Raw genomic sequence first — 25,091 nt, forward strand, 5'->3', positions numbered from 1 at the left:
AAGCGTATTCGAACAGAGGAGGAGAGTCGCGAAACCGGTAATCGAGCGAACTATGCCCGGTATGGAAAACACCCAGATTTGATGCCCAGAGCTCAAACCTTTATACAGAACGAAATGAGTGGTCTCGAGATTGTCGGCGTCGTCCTAGGCGCGATCCCCATCACCATAGCGGCCATCGAATTGTACCAAGAGAGGCAAACTCGCATCGCGTTCCGAAACAAGAAACCATATGTCCTTCGACTGATTCAGGCCCTCAAAGAGCAGCACTACCTCCTCAAGAGTGATATCCAGTTGACACTGAATGGCGCTGGCGTGGAGTATAATAATCCCGCCCACCAACCCGTTGGAGCGATGCTTCGGGACCCAGCCGTTGCGAATGCAGTGAAGGACTATCTGGGAGACGACTCGGAGATCTATTTTGGGGCTGTGAACGCCTGCTACATAGCTTTGGCTAGGCTTGTCGGACGCATCCAAGGGCTAGGTGCGGTGACAGTGAGTCGGTTCGATGTGGAAGACATTTGGGTCGCGAAGACTGGCTAACTTATGGAACCTGGCAACGCAGGACCTTGAGAACCTGGTCAGAACCTATACAGGCAGCGCGCTGCCAGAGAAGATCCGATTCTCCGTCAAGCGTGACGAACTGGAGAAGCAGATATGGTACCTCAACATGGCGACCACATCTCTGAGGAGGATTAGTGACAACATGGTTGCGCTGAAGATACAAGTAGCCATAGATTCATCCTCACGGCAGATTGCCAGATTTGCCTCGGCGTTGGGGACTGTCAGAGATTACGCAAAGCGCTTGTACTCAGCGGTCTCGGCGGCATACCCAGGCCCGTGCCACGCCCATCACGAAGCGAGGTTATTCCTTTGCAGTCGTTCCAACCTCATGGACAGAACAACGAATGCCACGCGGCGGAGGAATTTCTCGTTCACCGTGCTGCTTTCGCCCGCCATGTCGACTTCAACCCTGACGGCTTCATACAGGACAGATATCAAGGTCGCGGAGGTCGGCGAGGCTCCCACTGGACAGTATGATAATTATTCTGCCGTCTTGCATTCCAACTAATGTGTCCGTCAAGCATAGGCAATACAGGTCGGACAAGGGTTGTGATCCGGCCACCCACTCCGCCTGCCACGGCCGCGCCCCTGCGATCGGCGATGGATGACTTATGCAAGGGCATACAACGAGCCCGAGACGGAGGAATAATGCTGGACTTGCAGGTATCGGAAACCAACTGTTTGACGTACTGTTATCAGCAAGGCCCAAGTGCAAGCTGTTCAGTTCACCTGGAGGTAGAATCGACGGGTTTCGTAACGCTGGAGCGGCTTCTCGCAAAGACAGAGCGGCAATGGTTGCTTAACCATAGAATAGCCCTGTCGCTTACAATTGCCTCCTCGCTGCTTCAATTGATATCGACGCCCTGGCTTCAATTGCCACTGACAAGCCGCACCGTGCGGTTTTCCAAAAGTGGCGTCGATGTTGCGGCGCTCGATTTCTCGATGATCCCGGAGCCCTTTGTGGAAGAACTGTTCCACAAGCCAACAACAGGGACAGTCGGTAATGCACGGGTGGGTGTCAGGGACTGTATGCTTGAGCTCGGGATTCTTCTGCTCGGGATCGCGCACTGGAGGACGATGGACGACTATGCGAACGAGCGGACGAACGATGGTCAGCCTGCTGCCAGGAGCCGGTATGGTCTGGCCAATGGATGGACGGACGCGAGCACCTACTTGATCCTACCATTTCAACGAGATGTGATTAGAAGATGTGTCGACTGCACATTCGCAACCTCCGGTCCGAGCCTGGAGTGGGATGACGTCGTGCTTCGCAAGTCGATTGCGGAATACGTGCTCAAGCCTTTGCAGGAGAACTGCCCCCAACAGCTGCGGTAGCTAACAGTCTAGAGTAACGAGAATCTGGCGGTAGAGGGCGACACTGGACTGGGCGGGGGCAATGATGTGGTGATGAAGATCAGTCGGGTGGTTTGAAGATGAAGATGGAAGATTCCAGCGGAGGGACCCTCTCGTCACTCGCACAGAACCAGCACCTGTAACCTACTAAAAGGAATAAATAGTTACTGTATGTAAAAGTCTCTTGTATTGCTTGGTATACTAAGCTAGATATTTTAGGAATAAATAAAGAGTTTTACGGGTGGCTATTTAAGCTAAAAAAACCTTTTTTTACTAAAGCCCTAAGGCCTCCAGTGGCCTTAAGCACCTACTTTTAGTACTTTTTTTTATTTATACTAAAAACTTTTTTAAATTAGTAAGCCATAGGCTGCTAGCATAAAAAAAGTTTTTTTTAAATTAATAAACTATAGGCTATTAGTAATAAAAAAAGGCTTTTTTAAAGGCGTAATTTATAGGCAAGTGTTAAAAAGCTAGTAATTAAAATAATAAAAAATAATAAGTATTAATAAAAGCTTTAGGTGTTAATAGGCCAGAGTAATTCCTAAAAATATAAATAAAATAGTAATAAAATATATAAAATAATAAATTTTTAGTAAGAGCTTTGGGCACTAGGTGGCCCAAGGTGGATTAAATAATAAGTAATAAATTAAGTAGTTTATAAATCTTATAGCCTTTTTATAACTAAAAAAGTAATAATAAATATTAAAGCATGTAAAAGCTATTTTAGGGGTAAAAATAAGGCCTAGTTTATATAAAAGGTATTATTAGCTAGTAATAATAAATTAATATATAATAAGTTATTTAGGGATTTTAATCCCTAGTATAGGGCAAGTTACCTAGTATAATAATATATTAAAGCCATTAAAGTATATATTTTAGGTATTAATTTTTTTTAAAAAACTTAATACTAGTATAATACTATATATTTTAAATAATATAGCGTTGGCTTAATATTTATAGTAAGTATAATTAAGCCCTAAATATAAAGTCCTTAGGGCGTAGGCCAGCGGGATTATAATAAAAATTATAATTTTAAATAATAACATTTTTTTAAACCTTTTTTTATTAAGAAATAAGATTACTATAATAGCCTATATATACCAGGAGCTAATAATATTATTTAATTATCTAATTTAAAAAAGCCCTAGGGTTTTAAAGGCTGCTAACTATATAATATAACCATGCTTTAAAGCCTAAAAAAATACTAAATAAAAATTTTAATTAGGGTAATTAATAAGCTAGCCACGCTAGTAAGCCTATATTTTAATATTTAAAAATAAGATTTCCCACGGGTAAATATAAAAAGCACTAAAAATTTTATTAAATTAAACTAAAAATATATTAACTTTTAGTACTATAATTAAGGTATTATATAAAATTAGAATAAGATTTTAAAATAATATAATATTATACTATTTTTATTATAAGGTTAATCCCTGGAAACAGGGATAAAGTAGTAATAAGTTAAAAATAAAAATAATTAAATATAGTTTTATAATACGCAAGTTATTATAAGTTTAGTATAAAAAAGGCTAATTTTAGTATAAAAATTACTAAAAAACCTACTTATATAAGCTTAAAAAAAATCCCTAGTAAAATTTTAAAGTATTTAAATACTTTAGGCCCTAGTAGCTTAGTAAGGCTATTTATTATTTATTTTTTAATAAAAATAAACTAAATATTAACCATGTTTTTAGCCTTTTTTTCCTAAATAAAATAGTATTAAATATTAATATACTTATTTTAGGTATAAAATTAGGGGTTACTAGCCAGTGCTATAATACCTTTATTATTTTTATAAATTATAATAATTATAAAATTTATTTTTTAAGTATTTATAAGCTTTTTTAGTAAGTAGCAAAGTTAAATAACCTTTTTAATAACTTATATTTTTTTTATATACTTAGCTGAAAATAAGGCTATAATAAGCTAATACTTAAAAAACTAATTAATAATTATAAAGCCTATATAAAATATATATTTAAAGGTAAAATAGTATATTTTTAAATCCCTATTTTAATTAATATTAGTATAGCTAGTTAGCGGTTAAAAATCCCTAAAAAATATTAGTTTATAATTTATAAAGCCCTAAAGGTAGTAAAACACATGCTTAATAATTATTATATACTTTTTTATAAGTTTAATAAAAAAATAGCTTAAAATAAATATAAGATAGGTAATATTAGCCTAAGTACCTAGTATAAGGTATATTAGGAATTTAATAGCACTTTAGTATTACTTTAAAATATTTATTAAAGCTATATATTTTTTAAAAGCAGGCTTTAGCTTTAAGCAAGGATTTATTAATATATTATAAACCTTAAAGTTATTTATACTAAATTAATAAAAAATCTTATTTATATAATTAAGCTAAAAAAGTTAAAGTATTTAATTAGCCTAATTTTAATAAACCTTTATATTAAGATAATAATAGCAAGAGCTAAAATTAAATATTTTAAAGTATTTATTTAGGGTATTTTTAATTTTTTAAATTTAAGTTTTATCCCTGCTAACTAGTAAAAAATTATTTATATATATAATAATAAAAATTTTATTATTAATAAAAACTTTTAGGTTTAAATAAATAAAATAAAAGCCTAATATAGCTAAAAAATTTATAAATAGTTAGTACTAAATTCGCGGTGCTTACTTTAAGCTATAAAAAGCTTTTTAAAGCTAGTAAACGCGCTTAAAGCTATTAATAAAAAAATAAGGTTACTTTATAAAAATTATAATATTAATATTCCTATATAAAAACACTATTTTTATATTTATTTATTTAATTTTAAGGTTTAATATAGTAATAATAATAAAAAGGAGCTTATAGCTTATTAGCTTTACTATTTTAGTAAAGGTTTTATAATAATTAAGCTTATAAACTTGCTTAAAGCTATAAACTACCTAATAAGCTTTATAATAAAAAATCTAGCCTTTTAATTTTTTTTTAATTTTTAAAACCTATTTATTAAAAAGCAAGTATTTTTTAAAAGGCAAGTTAATAAAATTCTAGGTCTTGTTTTTTATTAAAAAGTTATATTTTTTTTATATACTTTTAAATTATTTATTTTATTTACCTTTAGCCTTAGCTTGCTAAACTATTAATTTATTTTTTTTAAATATTTACTTATAAAGTATTATAGTTAATATTAAAATATTATTTAAACTAGGCTTATTAAATAATATTTTAAAGTTATTTAAATAAGGCTTGCTAGCTAGGGTAATCTTATTTTATATAACTTTAGTAATATTTTAAAAATAAAATAAATAAGCTAGCTTATTTAAGATTTAAAAAGCTTTTTTAAAATTAATAATAACTTAAACACGTGTATGGTATACCAGGCCAGTATTATAATTAAAATTTAGGTTTTTTAAAAATATATTAACTTTAGTAGCTAAATTAATAGCTTTTATTACTAAATTTTTAAGGTTTATATACCTAGAGAAGTCCCCGGGAGCTAAGTTTTTTAAGGTTTTATTTTTAAGGTTTTTTTTAATATTTAGGTTAGTGTTAGCTAGTAAGCTTTTAAAAATAAAAATTTTTAAAAAGGCGGGAGCTTTAAAAATAAAGATTTTTAAAGATACTAAAGCTTTTAGTGCCTTAAAAATAAAGATTTTTAAAGGGTTTAAAGCTTTAGGTAGTACCTTAAAAATAAAGGTTTTTAAAAAAAATAAAGTATTAAAAATAAAAATTTTTAAAAAAAATAAAGGCTTGGGGATAAAAATTCCTAAAGATATTAAAATAATTACTTTTAGTAAAAAATCTAGCCTAATATAGTAATTTTTAATAATATTAATATTATATATTAAAACCACGTGGCTATTATCCAGGAAAACCTGGTATAGCTTATTTATTTTTTTATTAAAGTTAACTAGTTTTTTAGTTTTTATTTTATTATTTTTATAAAGCTTTTTTTACTTTTTTAATAGGTTTAAAATATAGACCTTAAATTAAAAAATATAAATATAAAATATATTTAGCTAGTAACTATACTAGGCTTTAAATAGTGTAATATTATTTAGTATAAAATATAAAGTTTAATTATATAAATAACTAGTATTTTTATAAAACTTAGACTATATATTAGCTAGGGCTTTAATATTATGTAATATAAATTATATAAGGCCTAGTAACTTACTAATAAGTGCTTTAACATGGTTATTTTATTTATACTAGTTTATATTAAAAATTTTTATAATAGCTTTAAAGCTATAAATAAAGTATTATAGGTTATAAATATTTTCCCCCTTTTAATTATAGTGTACATGGTGTAATAAAAGCTTAGGTATATTATACTAGTAAATAATAAAAAAAGCCTAGGTAATAAATTTATTTTTGCTAGCTAGTATTATAACCTAATAATAATAAAATTTATTATTTATAATAAAGTTAATATATATTTTTTTATTAAATAAGAGTAAATATAAGCCAGAGATATTTATATAAAGTAGTTTAAATAATTAATTAATAAGTATTATAATATTTTTATAAGGCTTGGCCTGTTAGCATGTAGTAATATAAAATTTATAAATATAGCTTTTAAGTATATATATATTATAAACCACCTTTTTTATTTTATTAAGCTAATTTTTAAAAATATAACCTATTTATTAGTACTAAAGCTAGGAAAATTTATTTTAAAAAATAAAGGCTATTAGTATTAAAATAGCTAGTATTACTAAACCTTAGTAAAGGTTAAAAAAAAATATTTTATAAACTTTAATAGCCATGTATTAAGCTAATTTATAATTATATAAGGTAATAATATTAATATTTTATAGCTTTTTAGCTTTTATATTTTACTAGCTAAAGCTAATTAAGTAATACTTATTTAATAACTAAAAAATAAATATTAGCATAAAAAACATGTTTAAGTAATATAAAATATTATTTAAAGCTAAAATTTTAAGCTAGCTATTAACATAATAAAGGATTTTAATAATATTAATACCTTAAGTATTAAAAACTTTAGGACTAATACCTTTAATACTAAGGCTAATATAGGGCTTAAGGTTTTAAAATAAAAAGTAATTATAAATAATATATTATATATAGCTATTATCTAGGGTAATTTATTAAATAAAACTATTTTAAATAATTTCCTACTTAAAATTTAAATTAATTTAAATTATAAGTACTAGCTTAAGCATAGGCTTTATATTTTTCCTAAATTTAAAGTTTTTTTAAAGGTATTTAGCGCCCTTGCTACCCTAAAAGTTTTTTTAAGTAATTTTAAGTTTAAAATAAAGTTAATAACAGGTTTTTTAATTATAAAAAAGCATGTTATAATAAAAGTAATAGCATATAGTAATATTTATAATACCCTTATTTTTATATATTTAAATAATATTAAGATAGTTTTTATAATACTTAGTATTAAGCTTTATAAATACCTTATTAAAAGAAAAGTACTAGGGTACTAGTACCCTGGTTTTAATTTAATTTAGTAAACTTAATAATAATTATAAAATTATTTAAAAAAATAATTAACATGGTGGTGTCCCCCGGGAGGTATTTAATAATATAGTTATTAAAATATATAGCCTTAAAATAGTTAAATTAGTTACCTAGGGCTTAATAAAAAATAGTAATAATAAATTTAGTTAAAAATATAATATTAATATAGGTAAATTTTTACTAGATTTTTTTAAGTTTTTTACTAAAATTAGGGATACTTTTATTATAAAATAAGAATATTAAATTAACCTAAGCCTTAAAAATTATAATATTAATATTAAGTTTAAAATAGCTTTTAATTTTATTAAGTAGCTTATAAACTATTTATTTATTAATAAAAAGGTTTTATAAATTAAAACTTAAATAACTAAAAATTAAAGCTATTACATGGTTTTAGTTTTATTACTAAATCTTAGTCTTATTATGGTTTACCGGGGGTGTAGGCTTAGTAATAGCCTTAATAATAAGCTAAGCGGGAGGCTACACGGGAGGTATAGTAATAATTAAAATTTTATTATTAATATTTATATTTTTAGCTTGGCTTATAATAAATTATTAGCTAGGGGTCTTAATATTTTTGCTTGCTAAAGCTAGTATAATAAAAAAGGGACTAATAAGGGTTTTTATAAAATATTTTTAATTTAGTTACTTTAAAAGGTGGTTATAGCTAGCCTTTTAAAGCTTTAAAAATACTTACTAGTTTTATTTAACTTATTAATTTTTTAATATTAAAACTAGGATATTTTTTGCTTTAATTAAGGTTATTTTTTTTATTTTAGCTTGGTGTAAAAAAACTAGATATAAAAAAATTAAATATAAAAAAACTAAATAATAAAAGAATTAAAATAATTTAAAAGCTAGAAATTAAAGCGCTTAAAAATTAAAAACCTAAAATAATTAAAAATAATAAGCCCTAAAAAGTTACTATAATAAAATTAAGGTTAAATAGGCTAAAGCCTATGCTAGAATAGTTATAAAAAAAAAGCTAGTAACTAGGGATAGCTAGTTAAATATTTAAAAATTAGTTTAAATTTTTAAAAAGTAATTAAAGTTAAAGTTTAAATTAAGGAACCTAAAGGTGTTATACTATTTTTAAAGGTTTTAAAACTTTTTAACTACTAAAAAAAACTTATTTTTATTAAAAAATTAAATATATATAGCCCTAGAAAGCGGATATTTATAAAGTTAAAAGTTAATTAAAAAAGTAAAAATAAAAAAAAAAAAAAAATTTAAGGTAAAATAAAATAAAACTATAATATTTATATTTTTATAATAAGGCCTTTACCCTAAGTATAAGGCTTTTTAATTATTATAGTAACTAGTAAAGTTATAAAAAATATAAAGTTAAATAAATAAAATAAAAAAATATTATATATTTAATTAATATAGGTTAACTTAAAAAAAAAAAAACTTTTAATTAAGTATATAAGTTAAGCAAACCCGGGCTTATAACTTATTAAAAAAAATAAATAATTATTATATATAAAAGTCTTTTATATTACTTGGTATACTAAGCTAAATATTTTAAAAATAAATAAAGAGTTTTACGGGTGGTTATTTAGGCTAGAAGAACCTTCCTCCACCGGAGCCCTAAGGCCTCCAGTGGCCTCAGGCACCCACTTCCAGCACAACCGAGTGCACCTGCCTGAGTATGGGAAATGGTCGCTCCTTCCTCAAGTACATACCCGTATCTACATGCGACCTTCCATAACACAAGTGGAATCGAAGTTGTAGCATAGCTAATTGATGATTTTTGAAAAACGTAGAGTGAACAACAACCATTGAAGAACCAATCCGAAGAATATAGATAGGTACCTACAATGCCGAGACCCTTACAAGCTCAAAGCATGCAAGCTCACTTCGCAGCTAGGTGTTCAGATATACACATGGTATGTGGCGAAAACAAGGAGAGGCAGGAGGGGGAGTATAGTTGCATGAAACGGTGATGACACTTAGGGTGCCAACCCATAGAGTATACCCACAACCTCATGGCGTCAAAAACAACTCAATTCGCCTCCAAAGCCCTCAACTTCTCCTGCAACGCCCTAAAGTTCCTCTGCATGGCATTCCTATTAAACTCCTCCCCGGTAACAACAGGATACTTCTTGCCAGGCCCCTGGATAACCGCATCCTTACACGGCTGGTTAAAGAACGCAATACTATGCCGGTCCCCAAAATAGTCCCCTTCACTTTCCGGCGCCTTGACGCGGTGGAAAGTCGACTTGAACCGATCATCCGACCAGCTCATCAGCAAATCGCCAATATTGCACACGATCTCGCCGCCAACAGGCTCGACCTTCGTCCACTCGTCGCCGATCCCGAATTCGGTCACGACCTCGCGCCCCGGACAGATTTCTAACCCCGACTGCCCCTCCTTCTGGAAGAGGAGGGTCAAAAAGTCCCAGTCTGCGTGGGCGCCCGCGCGGTGGTACGTTTTGCCCTCTGCTGCAGATTGGGCAGGCGGCGGGAGCGCAAAGTAGTGCAGGAGTCGACATGTCGTCTGGCAATTCGCGCGCGAGATATCATGCGCCTTGACGAAGAAGGCATCGGGGAACCCTAACCCGCGCGCGAAACAGCGCATCAGCAGCTCCGAGACGCGCTGCACCGCGTGCATGAAGTCCAGACACTTCTCTCTGAACCCGTTGATATGCTTATCGTCCAGCCAGATCCCATCCATGTTCTCGCCGAACTGCAGCTGGTACGACTCCTTTGTGTCGGGCTGGCCTGTGGACGGGCGGACCTGGGAGTTCTTTTCCCAGCCGACATTGTTGGGGTTCCAGGGGACGGTGGCTTTTATTTCGTCTGGGAGGGAGAAGAAGGATTGTGATAGGGCGAACATGGAGTCGATGTCGGCGGTCGATATGCCATGGTCGGTTATTGTGAAGAAGCCGACGTTTTCGGAGGCGTCGATGAGTTCGGAGGTTATTTCGTCGATGCGCTGCTCGAAGTCGCGGAGGGAGATTTTTGGGATTGGACGGTCTGTATACCGGGTTGGAGCCATCTTGACTGTGTTTATCTGTAGTATTGGGATTTGTTGGTTTATAAAGGCTTATCGGTGCGTGGAGGAGAGTTGGAGACGCAGCCCCGCTCGGCCGAGCTGATAAAGCCTGCTGCCCCCTCTTTGCTTCCTAACCTGTTACACGACATATCAATCAATCAATCAATCATAGGTATCTCGGCCGACCTCGTCATGACCGCTGTCCGCAAACGCCTGGCGTGTGTCGAGTGCACCCGCCGTAAGATCCGCTGCGACAAGGTCGTGCCCTGTCGGAATTGCACGAGACGGTATACGTCCTTCTCATTGAGCTGAGTGCAAGAACTGACAAGAACAGGGGGACACCATGTACCCGGAGCAAAGAGAGCAAGAGCGACTCGCTGGTCGAGAGATTACAGGCCCGAGTGCAGCAGCTTGAAGCGGCCGTACTGGAGCTATCGCAACCACACTCACAGCCCCGAAAACCGTCCATTACCCCCGCCCCAGACGATACAGGTGAGCGAGACACAGAACCAGACGCGGAGATCGGCGACGCAGCAACGATCCTCGAATTCCTGGCCTGGGGCCGTCGCAAGAACCCGGATTACGGCGATAGCATGAACGTCCACTCGCCTGGCGATGTGACGGCCGAGCCTGATGGTCAGGGCATGGGACGCCAAACCCTAAGTCCAGGGCCAGACAGGGCCTCGGCCGAGGCGTATCTCCAGCTGTTGCTCCCTCGACGAGCACTCACTGAACGTCTCGTTGCTTTTCATTATCATTCCGTGCTTTGGTACCACGGGTCGTACGACGGAAATGATTTTCAAGACGAGCTGGACGCCTTCTATCGCATCGCCCACGGTAACGTCGGTCACCACGTCGACCTCCAATGGCTGGCTCTCCTTTTTGCAGTGCTCTGTGGTGCTCTATCTTGCGCGCCTCGCCGGACCGCAGAGAGCTGGGGTATTCGAGCATGGGAACAGACATCTCTGGCACAACGCTGGTTCAAGGCCGTCTCGACATGTCTACATCACGCAGACTTCACAGCATGTCACTCACTTTACGCCATACAGGCAGTCGGGACCCTCACAATGTCGGCGCATTTACTCGGCTTCTCCAACAGCCTCTCTGTTTTAATTGCCTCCGCCGCTAGAATCGGACAGTGTCTTGGTATGCAGCATCGAGAACTTGGCGGTGCGTGGCGCCAGCTCTGCATCCAGGATTGGTTCTCAATCCCCTTCTTTGAGAGCTATCTAATCCCGCGGCCAAAGAGAATCAACCCAGATGATGAAGGGACGGGAGAAGATACGCCAACGCACGCCGCATACAGCACCTTCTTCTACAAAGTCGCTGCGGTGATGGCCTCGCTGCACAACAGCACAACGAGCACACAGACCCTCTACACGCGGTACGAGCAGGTCCTCGAGCACGATCGCCAACTGCGCGTCCTCGCGACAACAGGTCTACCTGCCTTCCTGCAAAATGTCCCCATCGAGCCGGCGTGGCCAACATACGTTCCCTGGGCGCGAAGATGTCTAGCCATAAGCCTCTCTCACAAAGTCATCATGATCCATCGGAAATTCCTCGCGTTGAGTTTCCGCGATCCAATATTTCTACGAACCAGACGGACGTGCGTTGCGGCTGCAAGAACGATCATCAAGGAGCAGAAGGAGGCTAGGGCAGACGCAGACGCAGACGCAGGTGTGCCTGTGCTGTGGATTATGCAGGCTTTTGGGGTTACGGCTGGTGTATGTCATCATGCTCACCCACAACAACTTCACTACGCGATTCAATTCGTCACCGACGATAGCAATGCTAATATGGATCATTCAATGCGCAGATAATCCTCTGTCTCGACCTCTTCCACCGACCCCGGAGTGCAGATGCAGACAGCGAAGCAACATACCACCGCCAACTCATCAACGACGCGCTCAAAATGCTAGCCGACGGGCCGGCGAATATGATTGCGAAGCGGGGGGTGCATCTGCTCGAGGCGCTTCTTGCGAGGGAGCCCAGGGCGTCGAATGAGCTTGATTTGGGTGCTATTGTGAAGGGGGTTTGCGAGCAGACTTCTCCCTGTGCGGCTACGTCAGTATCCCCTTCATTGGTCAGGAATAGGGAAAGGCTCAGAGAAGACGGGGATAGTATGACTTGGCCTCCAGCCATTGGGTCCTCGCCGGGCTATGGGAATGGACTGCGTCGTGAGTTGCATGTCGGGACAGGATATACGGAGGAGAAGGAGACGCTGGAGGGGATACTGTCGCTTGCGGCGAGCTATATCTAGGTTAGGTACCTTGTTTGAGGACAATAGCGCAAATCAATGCACTAGTTAGGTATAAGCGGACTGGGCACTTGCAGTACAGTCAAGAAGGTTGAGCTCTACTATCGAATCCAACCTATAGAGCTCGATGGTGCTTGCCGCTACATGCACGAAGCCCCTCCATGCCATGTCACCACCACAGCGTAAACCTGCGTCAGACCGATCCATACACCAACCAGCCCAAAAGACACGGCATTGCAAAATCACCCCCTATAATCAACCTCAACAACCAACCTCACCGGGCCAGCCCCAACAGCGCCCCCAATCCCATCCACACTCGCCTCTGCAGCCGTATACGCATTCACCACATCCGCCGCATTTTCCGTGATATACGAGCAGTCCTCGCCCGCCGCCGTACAAATCCTCATCCCCTGCACATCCAAATCCGCATTCTGCGCCTGGATCGCGCTGACATCCCACCCGCTCCAGCCGTCATTATCCTCGTCGCCGAAGTCGAACTCACCCCACGTGCACGCGTACCCGCCGTAGCTGTCCGTTGGCAAGGAATCACCCGCCGCCGCGCCCCATCCGCCCTGGCTGTTCTCGTCGATCGCGACGTACCGCGTTTCACCGGGGGCAAGCGTGAAGTTCAATGCGGAGTGCCCGTACCACCCGTCCATGCCGCCGTCGGGGCCGATTTTGTTCCAGAAGGAGATGAACCAGGAGGAGGAGGAGGAGGTGTTGGCGGGGAGCGTGAATTGCAGGACGTATTTGTAGGATGAGGCCGATGATGAGGACACTTCGATGATGTTGCTGCCCCAGGGGGACCCGACGTTTCCGGTGTACGTGATGCCGCTGCTGCTGCTGGAGTTTGTGCGCGTGCCGAAGCCGGTTGTTGAGAAGGTGCCTGAGGAGGGGGTTGAGGACCAGTCGCTTGAGCTGGTGCTGGTGCTGGTGCTGGAGGCAGTGGTGGACGTTGTTATGGTGGCGGTCGTGGTTGTGCTGATGGTGGTCGTGGTCGTGACGGAGGCAGAGTCAACAGGGGAGTCTCCGATAGAAACAGCGACAGTACCTTCCACGAGGGCATCGCTGTCACTGGTAGAGGCACTCGAAGTCGAGGTTGAGATTGAGGTTTCGGCAGAGACATCGACGTCGGCAATAGTGGCAGTGGCAGCCGCGTCAAGGGTGACAGTCGTGTACACGGTAACGACATCCCACTGCACAACAGTCTTGGTATTCACCCCGCTGTCCTTCTTCTGATGGCGATGGACGTCCTTGTGCCCGTGCCCGTGCAAGCCATGGGCTCTGGCCGACGCCAAACCAGCGGCGAGGGCGGTTAGAATGAGTGACTCCCACTTCATGGTCAGTGGGTGGATTAGAGCCGGCTATAAAGGAATGACTAAGGACGACTGTGTCTAGGCACGAGGTATCAAGAAATTAGTGGATAAGGTCGAAAGTGCAATGAATTACCGGTGGACATGAAAGGACGGGGGCGCCCTAATATAGCCTGATGGCTAGGGGCGCAGCGCTAACGACTACAAGTCGAAGGTACATCTACGAAGTGGTCGATGTGGAGACGCTTTGAAAATGTTGCTAGAACTACGTCTGGGATTCGTACTCTTCTTACGATTGTATACTTATTTCTGGACCTGTAAGCCACCGTCCACTAAAGTCAAGTGCTTGGAACCCCGGGCATTCTCTATTGCCCAAAGCGCCAAACCAGAAACTTGCCTCACAAGTCTAGAAGTTCTATAGGCCGTAGGCAGTAGGTATACTGATCAATGGATAGTGCGCACCGTAGTCGACAATTAGGCGCTGCGGTGCACTAAACCAGCAAGGCTACGTAAGCCGGCTGCGTTGCAGGGAATCGTGAATGGTGGCTAACCACACGCGGCGTGAATCCAGACCAGGAAGCCAAAGACTCGGAATTATACAATTCCATATGGATCGGTACTCGGCATGGGACATCCGACAGGCACGAGATTTCCAGATCCACGTCCGCTGCGCCACGAGGCTGACTTACGTATACTCCCGGTCAAGGCTCCACCGGTTCATTTCTAGACAGTTCCATTGGCTCACGGCAAGGAGACAAATGCTTAGCCCGGCGATCCATTGGTTCGGGTGCTTCTGGACTTCTTTGGCTCGGCGCTCGCGCCCATACAGTAGACTGGTTGGCCTATTAGACAACCAGACTCGCTCTTTAATGAGGAACGAACCAGCCATGGGAAAGGGCTCTCAAGAACCTTGGAAGCATTGTGACACAACTCTGTTAGAGGATAATGATAGTCCTACTGCCACTTAGTTCAACGCTCCATTAATATGCTAACATGCTTAGCCGACCATACGTAGGTACACGGAGGAGCCCAGGACAATGGGATTGCGCCGAGGGCGTCCTTGTCTTTGATCCTTGTGTATAGGTATAGGTGCGCCTTAACCAATTTCCAGTGCCTATATGGTAACGAACTTTATCGACCTCGCCATGGTTGTCTGCTTTGCTTTGCTTGATGAAGACCGGTGTTTCTCCCATGGAAACGTACAGATACCGCGAGAGGAATTGCAACCTTATGCTCCTTGTACATCTTCTAACTAGGTACAGTAGAGGGGCGCCCCGATCCGAAACGAGGGCAAATACACCCACGTGCGCTATCTCGGAATCGAGCTTGCGATTGATGGCGTCGTGGAGCTCACTCAACACTTACCATGAGGGCATCCGCGCCGCGGTCAAGTACCATCGAACTTGATCGTGGGTACTGAGCGATCCGTTTTCTAGTGAGTCGGTGGTTGCATGCTCTTTACACTTTCAGCTACCTAAACCACCAAGCAGTGCCTGGGGCGAGTAACTGGAATTCCTATCTAGGCTGTTTTGGCATTTGTTCTGGTAGAAGCAGAAACCTCATTCTAATGTTAGCTATATCTCTAGGCGAGCATCGGGATACAAAAATGGAATGAATCACTGATCGCGCACTGGGCAGCGACAGGACCATTATTTCACAGGGAGAAAATAGGTTGGAGAAGAAGTGAAAGCAAGCAGCGCTGGGGTATGACTCGCCAACGATTTGAAATTTATTATTATACAATAGGAAAACAAGAAACGAAGAGAACACACAATGCAATCTGTGGGTATTGGATACAAAGAGCGCTCCGTACAGAAATGGCACGCCAAGCAAAGCCGTCTAACCGACGCGATTAAACAAGCAGCATCATCGCAACCGCCGCAGCAACGGCCGACACGCCAACGCTAACATCGAGTTTCGATCCCAGCCCCGTGAACACAGGGTTCGAAGGCGCCGTCGGCGAGGCCGTGCTATCGGCGTCAACGCCGCTAGGCACAACATCCGTGGGCTCGTAGGACGAGGGTTCAGCCGTGGGAACGGTGACGAACGCCGAGGAGGACGAGATGATTGTGAAGAGGGGGACTGAGGAGGTTCCGGTGCCGGTGGGCGTTTCGAGGTCGTTGGGGGCGGTGTAGATTATGCTGTCTGGGGGGATGGAGAGGGTTTCGGTCTCTGTCTCGGAGTCGGGGGCGGAAGTGGCGCTGGGTGTTTCGACAGCAGGCGCAGTCTCGGTGCTCTGGGCTGTCACGGCGTTTGCGGAGCTAGAGTTGTCGCTTTCGCTTGCGGGGGCTTCGGGGCTGGATTGTGAAGGAACAGCTGCTGCTTCTGTTGAGGCCTCGGCGCTGGGGACGGCGTTTGCGGTTTGGAGGCTCTCGACTGGGCAGAGGGTTGTTGTGAGTGTGACGAAGCTGGTGGTTTTGGTCTTGGTGCTCTCACTGGCGACAGCACTGGCGGTTGAGCTCTCGACGGGGCAGAGCGTGGTGGTGGAAGTGACGTAGCTGGTGCTCTTTGTCTTGGTAGTTTGCGCGTTGGCGGCGTCAGCATCGACGTCCGAGGGCGCGCTGGCGGCGGTAGTGGCTGCGGCAGTGGCGGCGGCGGTCTCGGTGGAGTGCGAGGTGCTCACGGTCTCAGTGCGGGTGACGGAGTGGGTGCTGGTGGTGATTTCCTCGATGGAACCGCCGTTGTTCTGGGTGGACGAAGCGGTGCTTTGAGCGGCAGTCGTCTCGGCGGCGGCAGCGGTGCTGGTGGTGGCCGAGTCGGCGCCCGCGACTTCAGCGGTTCCACCAATCTGGTAGATCTTGATGGAGTTCAGCTCCCAGTAGGCGTTCTTGTACTCGGCTGGATTCTCGGCGACGTAGTTCACGCAGCTCTGGATGGGGTTGCTGGCGTCGCTGACGGGGCATCCGCTGTCGCCGAAAACACCGCCGGCCCAGTCACCGCAGAAGGTGGTGTCGAGAATGAGCTTCTGGTGGGTGAAGCGCTCCTTGAAGTTGCAGGAGCCCTGCAGGTGGGCCATGGGCGTGCCGAAGGTCGTAACGTCGGGGGTGCCGGCGGCAAGAGACTCGGGGATGGAAGAGCGGGGGAAGTACCAGATCTTCAGGTACTCCTCCTGCCACTCCATGGCGTAGACACCACCGCCGTTCTCGTTGAATGGGTCGCCTGAAGAGCCCTGCTGGCCTTTGACGACGCATCCAATTGTGCCCGAGGCCTCGCCGCACTCGCTTGAGGTCATGGTTCCGGTCATGTTGAAGCCCCCGCCGACGTCGCAGGTGCCGCTGGTGTGGAGCACGATCTCGTTCGCCTCGTGCTTGTTGACGCCCTCGATGATGTCGATTTCACCGTCCGTTGGCCAGTCCGGGCCGACGGTCCAGAACGCAGGCCATGTACCGCAGATGCTGCCGGGCATGTGCTGGATGTCGACGACGTACAGCCCCTGGTCGTAGTACTCGTTGCTCTCGATGCGGACAGACTCGCGGCCGGGACCGTCTGCGGTCAGAACAGTTTCATAGTCGACGCCGAGGTAGAGGCTGCCGCTGTCGGTGGTCTTGACGAGGCCGGCGGTCTCGGCGTAGCTCTGGTTGACGTAGGTAACGAAACCGTTGGTGGGGTCGGCCCCGTCGAAGAAGTTGAAGTGGTTGAGGATCTTCTCGCCCTCCCAGGACTCTTGGAGCTTGTAGGTGCCGGTGGCATGGGCGATGCCCGGGAAGATAATCGCGGAGGCGGCGAGAGAGCCGACCTTTCGCATCATGGAAGGCATTTGTGTATGGAATAGGGAATTGCGGGTTGGAGTGATGAAGATGCTATACAAAAGAAGGAAGTGACTAGCAAAGCAGTCGATCGATCAAGATCAGGCAAGTGAATGAAAAACGACCGTCAAGGCCGTAGAGTCAGATAAAAAGGAGGGAAATGCAGAATCGACCTGCGATTACGAACGAGCCCACAAAGAATGCAAAGGGCAGGATGAGAAAGGAAAGACAACGATATGAGAAGACAAGTATGCGAGAAAGAGAGCGGCGGCAGACCGGGGCAACGGTGCTATATACGCAGCAAAGAGCAGCCCACATGTTTGGGATCTGGGACGATGAATAGAGTGCGCTTGATTGGGGCTTCGGCCAATCCCCGGCCTGGAATGGGCGCTCAATGCAGAATTCGGCGAGGCATAAGCGAATCAGCGAGCTGGACGAGGTCGAGGCCAGGAACACTTGGACAGGCCAAGGGGCATCATTCCCCAAGCAGGCATTGGCGACTCCACCGGGGCAGTTCTGAAACGCGACGAGAGTTGGAGATGTCAACGTGAAACAGGAGAGCCCGGCAGCTGGCATTCAAGGGCAAAGCAGCGGCAATGATTGTCTGCGTAGTGTATCATGATACTACAGTCTGAATGGATGTGTTCATTGACAATGGTATCATGCGTAACTGACAACGTCAAGTGCTCAATGGTGGCATGGCAACACATTCCCGTCTCTCTTGCGCCACAAGGGAAAGTGACCGATCGGGGCGCCAACCCGAGGCCAGCGTCGCACCTTTTGCTTGGGTGGCAGCGAGTCAGCGACCGCGAGCGATGGACTGAGTCGAGACTCTCGGCTGTGGAGCTGCTGTGCGAGCTCGGCTGGCGCCAACAAAAGCCTCTTCATTAGCCAAGAGCAGGGCATGATGAGAGTGAGCGGCGAATGATTCAGCGAGGATCTGCTTTTGATGCATTTCTTTTCGGAGTTACGGATGCCTCAGGCAGAAATTGGTCATGTGAGATTGGGATAAGAATTAAGGGGTAAATAAAATATAAAATTTCTTAGGATCTAAAATAGATAAGAATGTGAGAGTTTAATATTTAGATACAGGAGAATTTAAGCTATATTTATCCCTTTTTTTTTTTATATTTTATTTCCTAATTAGGCTGTGAGATCCGGCCAAAGTTAGAGGTTAATTCTTTTTTTATTTTTAAAGGTTAGTTAAAGTTATTTAACTAAGTTTACCATAAAGATCCAAGGGATCTCCACCTTTTATTTAATATACCCCCTAGTACTTAAAAAAACAAAAATGTTAATACTAGGTATTAAAAATAATTTTAATTTTAATAAGGCTAAGTTAGTAAATAAATATTTTATAGCACGGGCTATTAAAAAGTTTGGTAAGGCTATTTATTAGTTAATTTTTTATTTTTATTTAGTTAACTTTAATTTTTTTATTCTAACACTTCTCGCAAAGCCAGTAATAGTAAATATTAACATGTTAAAGTTATATAATAAATATAAGATTATTTAAGTTAAGTAATTATATAATTTAGGTATTATTATAAAAAAGGCTTAATTTAATCTCTAAATTAAATTTTATGGCGTTAAAAAGTCTTTTTTACTATATAAAGTTTTTTGCTCCCTTAGTAATAGTAAGTAATTTAGCTTTAGTAATAAAAATAGTAATTATTTTTTACTTGCAAGTGTTTTAGTTAATTAAACCTTTAAATAACTTTATAAGCCATTTATTAAAGCTACGTTAATTAAAATTATTATTAAAAAAAGTGTTAAATGTTATAGTAATAATTTCTTTAATATTAGCTAAGTATTTAATTCCTAGGTCCTTCGTGGTAATAAAATATTAAATAGTATACTTGGCTACCTTAATATAAGTCTTAATAAGCTATATTATATACTAAGTAAGTTTACTAGCTACTTTAAAGGTATTAGGGCGTGTTATTGTGGTAAAATAAAAAAATAAGCTAATAAGTTATTAGTATAAAAAAATATTTTACTTTGTAAGCATATAATCTAAAAACACAGGTATTAATTTTTTAATAAGTAAAAGTATTTTTAATATTTTACTTAGTGCTATAAGGTTGTATTTAGCCTGTAAACTATTAATATAGGAATTTTAAAGTAGCTAGATTTTTTAATTATAATAATTGTGGATAATTTTAATATTTAGGAATTACTTTACTTTATTAAGATTTTGTAATTTATATATATACTTTATATATTTAATAAAGTTAGTGGCTTTTTTCTTGGCTTTGGCTAATCTCTTGCTTATAATAAGTATATTATTAATAAAGAAAATAACCATAAAATACTTTATAATAAAAAGGCAAGGCTTTTTTAGCACTAGCTTAAAGCTATATTTAAAAAATGTTAAAAATATCTTTTTTTACTAAATGCGTGGTAATTATCTAAGGCCATATAGGGGTTAATTTAATTTAAATACTCTGCCTTTAACGCGCCAGGGGCTAGGTAATGTTTTAATATATATTTTTTTATTTATAAAGCTTTAAATAAAGGCGTTAATAATATTTAATTAAATAATATTAAGGTTAAAATAAGTAACAAGCACTATTATAAATTAAAATAATTAGGTAGTAAAAGTTACTACTGCGGTATTAATATAATTACTAGGTTAAAAATCTCCCCTAGCGCAAAGGCGCGCTTTAAATTTATTTAAATAGCCAGCGGTGTTAAATTTATATTTAAATACTTATATAAGCAGTATAATAATCTTGCCTTTTAGTATAAAAATAATTTTAAAGGTATAAAATTTTTTAAGAGTACCAAATTTAACCCTAGCGGCCTTTATAAACTAGTTTTTATATAAATACTTTATAAGTTCTGCCTAGTTCTTTAGTTTTTTTTAAAGCTAATCTTAGTAAATAGCTTTGCCTGGTACCTCTCGCAATAGTTTAAAAGGCTTAAAAATTACTAAGTAAAAAAAAATATAATATTTAGTAAAGTCTTTTACTAGCTAATAAAGGAGTTTAGTATAAAAAACTTTAGAAAAAGGCCTTTATTTTAAGCAATCTTTATTTATAAAATTTTTTAAATCTTGCTTTTAATACAGATAGTTATATTAGGCCTTTTTATTTAATTTAACCTGTGTAGTTAGAAGTCTAGGATTAGGGTTTTACTTCCCTTTTTTTATATTAGTTTTATGCGGTTTTAGGTTAAATTTTTTAAGAAAAAGCAATATTGGCGTTTTTTCTTTATTATTATTTTTATTTATATTATTTTTTAGTTATGGGAGCCCTCCAGCGCTATTATTTTTAAAGTTAAGTATTTTTTTATTTTTCTTGCTTTTTACTACCCAGTCAAGTATTATTAAAATAATTTTATAGTTATTATAGGTTTAAAAGTTTTAATTAGCTATAGTACTTGCTAAGCTCGGGCTAGCAGTAAAAATAAGCAAAATTATAGGGTTCTTATTATTATATAATATTAAATTACTAGGTAAGTTAAAAATAGCTTTATTTTAAGCATTAATTTTAGCGTGAGGTTTATTATTTTTAACCTTTTTATTCTTACTTATTTTTATGTTATTAGGCTTGGGAGTAGGCTTATTTTTATTATTAAGTTTAAAAAAATTATTTTTAAAGCTAATAAAAAATAGTATATTAACTAGTTTTTTTTTTTTNTTTAAATATTATAGGCTTTTTTATATTTATAAAAATATTTAATAGCCGCTCTTAGCTTTATTTTATAAAAGTTAGGGATTTTTAGCCACTAGTAAGTAAGTAATTTAAACTTAAAAATATTAGCTATATTTACTAGGCAAGTATTACTTATTAATACTTAAAACTTTTAAAGCAGTACAAATTATTTATTTTTCTTATTTTTTATAGGCGTGTAATTTAATATATAAATAAATACTTTTATAACTTTAAATATAAGATTTTAAAATATATTAGCGGCTAATAAAAGCGCTCTAGCTTTTTATAAAATAATTTTTTTTAATTACTTGCTTATACTATTTTATTTAAGTGTATTAAAAATAGTAATTTTAAAGGCTAAACCCTATTATTTTTTAATAAATTTAAAGTTATTTAAGAGCTATAATATCTTATTATTTATGTAAAGAAACTAGATATAAAGGCTAAATTACCTAAAAGTATAGGTGTTAAGTAATTAAACAGCACGCTGGTAATTATTTTTTTTAGCATGTAGTATTATTTACCTTATTTAAGTAGTATTATTTAAAAAATAAAAGGCGTATTTTATATTATTTTAAGATGCTTTAAAAGTAAAAATATTAAAATAAATCCTCTTAAAGGGTTGGGTTACTTTAGTTAATTTAATTTATAATATTTACTTAAAAAATTATAAGAGTTTACATAGCGCGTAAAGCGGTTTTTTTTTTTACTTTTTATTAAAAAACTAAGGCGCCGGATTAATTTATATACTAGTTGTAAATATTAGGAGTTTAAATACTATATTAGCGTTAAGGTGGCCTATACACTTATACTAAATTTTTAGGCTTTTTAATAATGTTTTTAAAGTTATAAAGCGTTAAATTTTTGTCTTTATTATAGTATAAAAGGCCTTAATCTCTTTATTATTATTAATATTAAATTTCTTATAGTAAAGTATATATAATCCATGATATTATTTAAGTATATAAAAGTTTATTTTTTTTAAGTCTTTAAGAGTCCTTTTATAACTACTAAAATATAGATTTATTAACATGGCTTTATTAAGGGATATAATAATAGTATAAAAGCCGGGAACATAGGCGTAATTCTTAAGTTTTAAAAGCCTTTTTAAGTTATTTAATCCCTTGTAAAAGACGCGAAGTATATTAAACTTTTTAATTTTATTAATAATATTACTAATAAAAATAATATTATTTTTAAAGGCGTCGCGAATATTAATTATTTTAGTAAGGTTATTAATAACATATATAAAGAATCCAGAGTTAGTAATAATGCTTTTATATAGGCTATATTATAAGCTATTAAATAATAAATAAGCAATTATTATTATAACTTTCTCCGGGTTTTTAAAGTTATTTTTTTTAGCCTTAATTTTAAATATTATAGTATTAAATCTAGATCTTTTAAAGGCGCTTAGTACTCTTTTTTTAATAGTTAAATCCTGCATATTTTTTTTTACTTTTTATAAAGTTTCCTTTTAAGGCTCCTAATTTTTTAAAGCTTTTTTAGCGTTAAAATACTAGCAAAAAGTAATAAAATATAAATAGCTATATACCAGGTATGTTACCTTTAATTTATTATTTTTATTTTTACCATTTTTCTTGAATTTCTTGTTATTTTTGGTGTTTTTATTTTTTTTATTTATTAAGTTATTTTCTTCGAGCGTGGTAAAGGTGCTATTTATTAGCTATTATTTAAATTTACTATATATAATATAGACGGCCTAAAGCATATAAAATACTCTAAACTCTTTAATAATATTAGTAAAGTTCTTTTTCTCTTTGGAAAGAATAGCCATGTAAAGCCTTTAACTAAACTTTTTATTAATAATTATAGTAGTATATATAAAGTTTTAAAGCATGTTAGTATTTTAATTATTAGTAAAAATATTAAACTTTTTGGCTTTGGTAAATATACTAACCTAGTGGTTATACTAATTATTAATCTACTTTTTAATAAAAAGGCCTTAGTAAATAACTACCTTTTTTTATTTTGCCTTAATCTTTGTTTAGCGGGTAATATTAAATTACATATAATACTTTATAAAAAGTTAAAGCATTGCACGCAAATATTTTTAGCTATATAAAAGTTACTAATAAAAGCTAAATATAGTTAAAATTATATAAGCTATTATTATACCTAGCAAAGCTTTATATTTCTTTTTTTAGGTAAAATATTTTTTTATAATAATATAAAATCTGCCTTATTTATTAGCTATTAAATAACTTATTTAAAGTTTGCCTTTCTTAAAAATATTAAAGCAATAATCTTTAAAAATTAGCCTTGGGCCAATAGAAATGGGTAGTAGGTTTTTATTATTAATTAAAAAATTAATATAATTTTATATTATAAGGCCTATAGCTATTAATTTAATAATTTAATACCATGGGCGCCATATATTAGGGCTGTTTAGGGTTATAGTGTTAAACTAGGTGTTTATAAGTAAAAATTAAAGGTTTTTTATAGCGTATTATATAGTAAATAAAAAGAACTTTAAAAGTTTAGATTTGGGCAGTAAATAATTTTAAGGATAATTATATAAATAATATTTAAAAAAGTAAAGTATAAGCCGGGCTTATAACTTTTAGAGTTATAAATGCCTTAGGCAAAAATTAGTTATATAAAATTAAAATAAAAATTAAGGGGTAAATAAAACATGAAATTTCTTAGGATCTAAAATAAATAAAAATATAAAAGTTTAATATTTAAATACAAGAAAATTTAAGCTATATTTATCCCTTTTTTTTTTATATTTTATTTCCTAATTAGGCCGTGAGATCCGGCCAAAGTTAGAGGTTAATTCTTTTCCTATCTTTGGAGGTTAGTTAGAGTCATCCAACTAAGTTTACCGCGGAGATCCAAGGGATCTCCACCTCTCGTCCGACATTTCTTTGTTCTGGGCCAGAATGATGCCAGACGAGACGCCAGGCAAGACAGAGGAGAGGTGAAGGTGAGGGGAAACAGGAGAGCGAGAGGCTCAGAGGCGGGACCGGGAGCTCTTGGTGCCTTACGTCTGAGGCAGAAGGCTCAGGCATCAATTGCAGTCACGTGGTTGCCTTGTGATCTATACTAATGCTCGAGCCATGGGTTGCAGTAGTTCATCCGTGGAACTCCAACACCCAGTCGGCCTTATTTCAGCCAGCAGTGGGTCATATCTCCCATGTTAGCGTTATGCAACTATGGAAAGAGCGCTGAGCATATGATATCTGGCAATGCTGCCTTCTTTCGGCCGGAAATATATATCTGGCGGAGTCTAATCAAGGGAAACTAGCAGATTCCACGAATACCTTGTAGCAAAGCCAATATACCGAATGCTGCTGCTTTCATGTTAATATGGGAAGGAGAGACGAACAACAGCTTGAAAGTACAGCTGCTCTACGAGTTATACAAGCTCACTCACTGCTGTCTGTCTCGACCGGCCTGCTAATGACCATTCTCTTTTTATTTAGAAATATCTACAAGATGTGGTGTTCCTGATACCCTCCAGGCTTTACACTCGAGGCAAATATCATATAAGCGCTGAATAGCTGGAAGCATGGAAGATGTGATAATAAGTATGACCTAAGATCCTGCAGGCAATGCTAGCTTCCACCAAGTCAAGTTACCACAATGAAATGCCAAAGCCCTGGACCGCGAGATCAGTCTCTGTAGGAGATTACCAGCAGCGACTCGGAGTATCAAGGTATCAAGGAAGCAATCGACACCGCTTAGATCCCAAGTCCTTCAACGCCAACCCGCCCGCAACCAGG

General features: G+C 37.7%; 6 protein-coding genes across 6 annotated transcripts in view; 2 read left to right on the plus strand and 4 right to left on the minus strand.

Moving 5' to 3' along the window:
* Nucleotides 1-114: 114 nt before the first annotated feature.
* DSM5745_05774 (uncharacterized protein) lies at nucleotides 115-1,896 on the plus strand (the record flags this gene model as incomplete). The annotated part of the gene is made up of 3 exons (XM_026747790.1): nucleotides 115-492; nucleotides 563-1,032; nucleotides 1,083-1,896. 3 exons carry the CDS (start codon nucleotides 115-117, stop codon nucleotides 1,894-1,896), a joined length of 1,662 nt encoding a protein of 553 aa, XP_026603622.1.
* Nucleotides 1,897-9,374: 7,478 nt separating this feature from the next.
* DSM5745_05775 (uncharacterized protein) lies at nucleotides 9,375-10,370 on the minus strand (the record flags this gene model as incomplete). The annotated part of the gene is made up of 1 exon (XM_026747791.1): nucleotides 9,375-10,370. One exon carries the CDS (start codon nucleotides 10,368-10,370, stop codon nucleotides 9,375-9,377), a length of 996 nt encoding a protein of 331 aa, XP_026603623.1.
* Nucleotides 10,371-10,559: 189 nt separating this feature from the next.
* On the plus strand, nucleotides 10,560-12,627 carry DSM5745_05776 (uncharacterized protein; the record flags this gene model as incomplete). Its single annotated transcript, XM_026747792.1, has 3 exons — nucleotides 10,560-10,654; nucleotides 10,702-12,091; nucleotides 12,184-12,627. The coding sequence occupies 3 exons, from the start codon at nucleotides 10,560-10,562 to the stop codon at nucleotides 12,625-12,627; spliced, it is 1,929 nt and encodes a 642-aa protein (XP_026603624.1).
* A 239-nt stretch (nucleotides 12,628-12,866) lies between these two features.
* DSM5745_05777 (putative allergen Asp F4-like) lies at nucleotides 12,867-13,964 on the minus strand (the record flags this gene model as incomplete). The annotated part of the gene is made up of 1 exon (XM_026747793.1): nucleotides 12,867-13,964. The coding sequence occupies one exon, from the start codon at nucleotides 13,962-13,964 to the stop codon at nucleotides 12,867-12,869; it is 1,098 nt and encodes a 365-aa protein (XP_026603625.1).
* Nucleotides 13,965-15,789: 1,825 nt separating this feature from the next.
* On the minus strand, nucleotides 15,790-17,694 carry eng2 (putative GPI anchored endo-1,3(4)-beta-glucanase; the record flags this gene model as incomplete). Its single annotated transcript, XM_026747794.1, has 1 exon — nucleotides 15,790-17,694. One exon carries the CDS (start codon nucleotides 17,692-17,694, stop codon nucleotides 15,790-15,792), a length of 1,905 nt encoding a protein of 634 aa, XP_026603626.1.
* Nucleotides 17,695-24,797: 7,103 nt separating this feature from the next.
* Nucleotides 24,798-25,091, minus strand: part of DSM5745_05779 (uncharacterized protein) — a gene marked incomplete at both ends in the record, with an annotated part of 2,158 nt that continues 1,864 nt past the window's right edge. Inside the window, one exon of the mRNA XM_026747795.1 lies at nucleotides 24,798-24,869. Coding sequence (XP_026603627.1) covers nucleotides 24,798-24,869 — 72 coding nt within the window. The remainder of the gene's footprint in view (nucleotides 24,870-25,091) is intronic.

This window comes from Aspergillus mulundensis (assembly GCF_003369625.1).
Source record: "Aspergillus mulundensis strain DSM 5745 chromosome Unknown scaffold_5, whole genome shotgun sequence".
Lineage (NCBI taxonomy): Eukaryota > Fungi > Ascomycota > Eurotiomycetes > Eurotiales > Aspergillaceae > Aspergillus > Aspergillus mulundensis.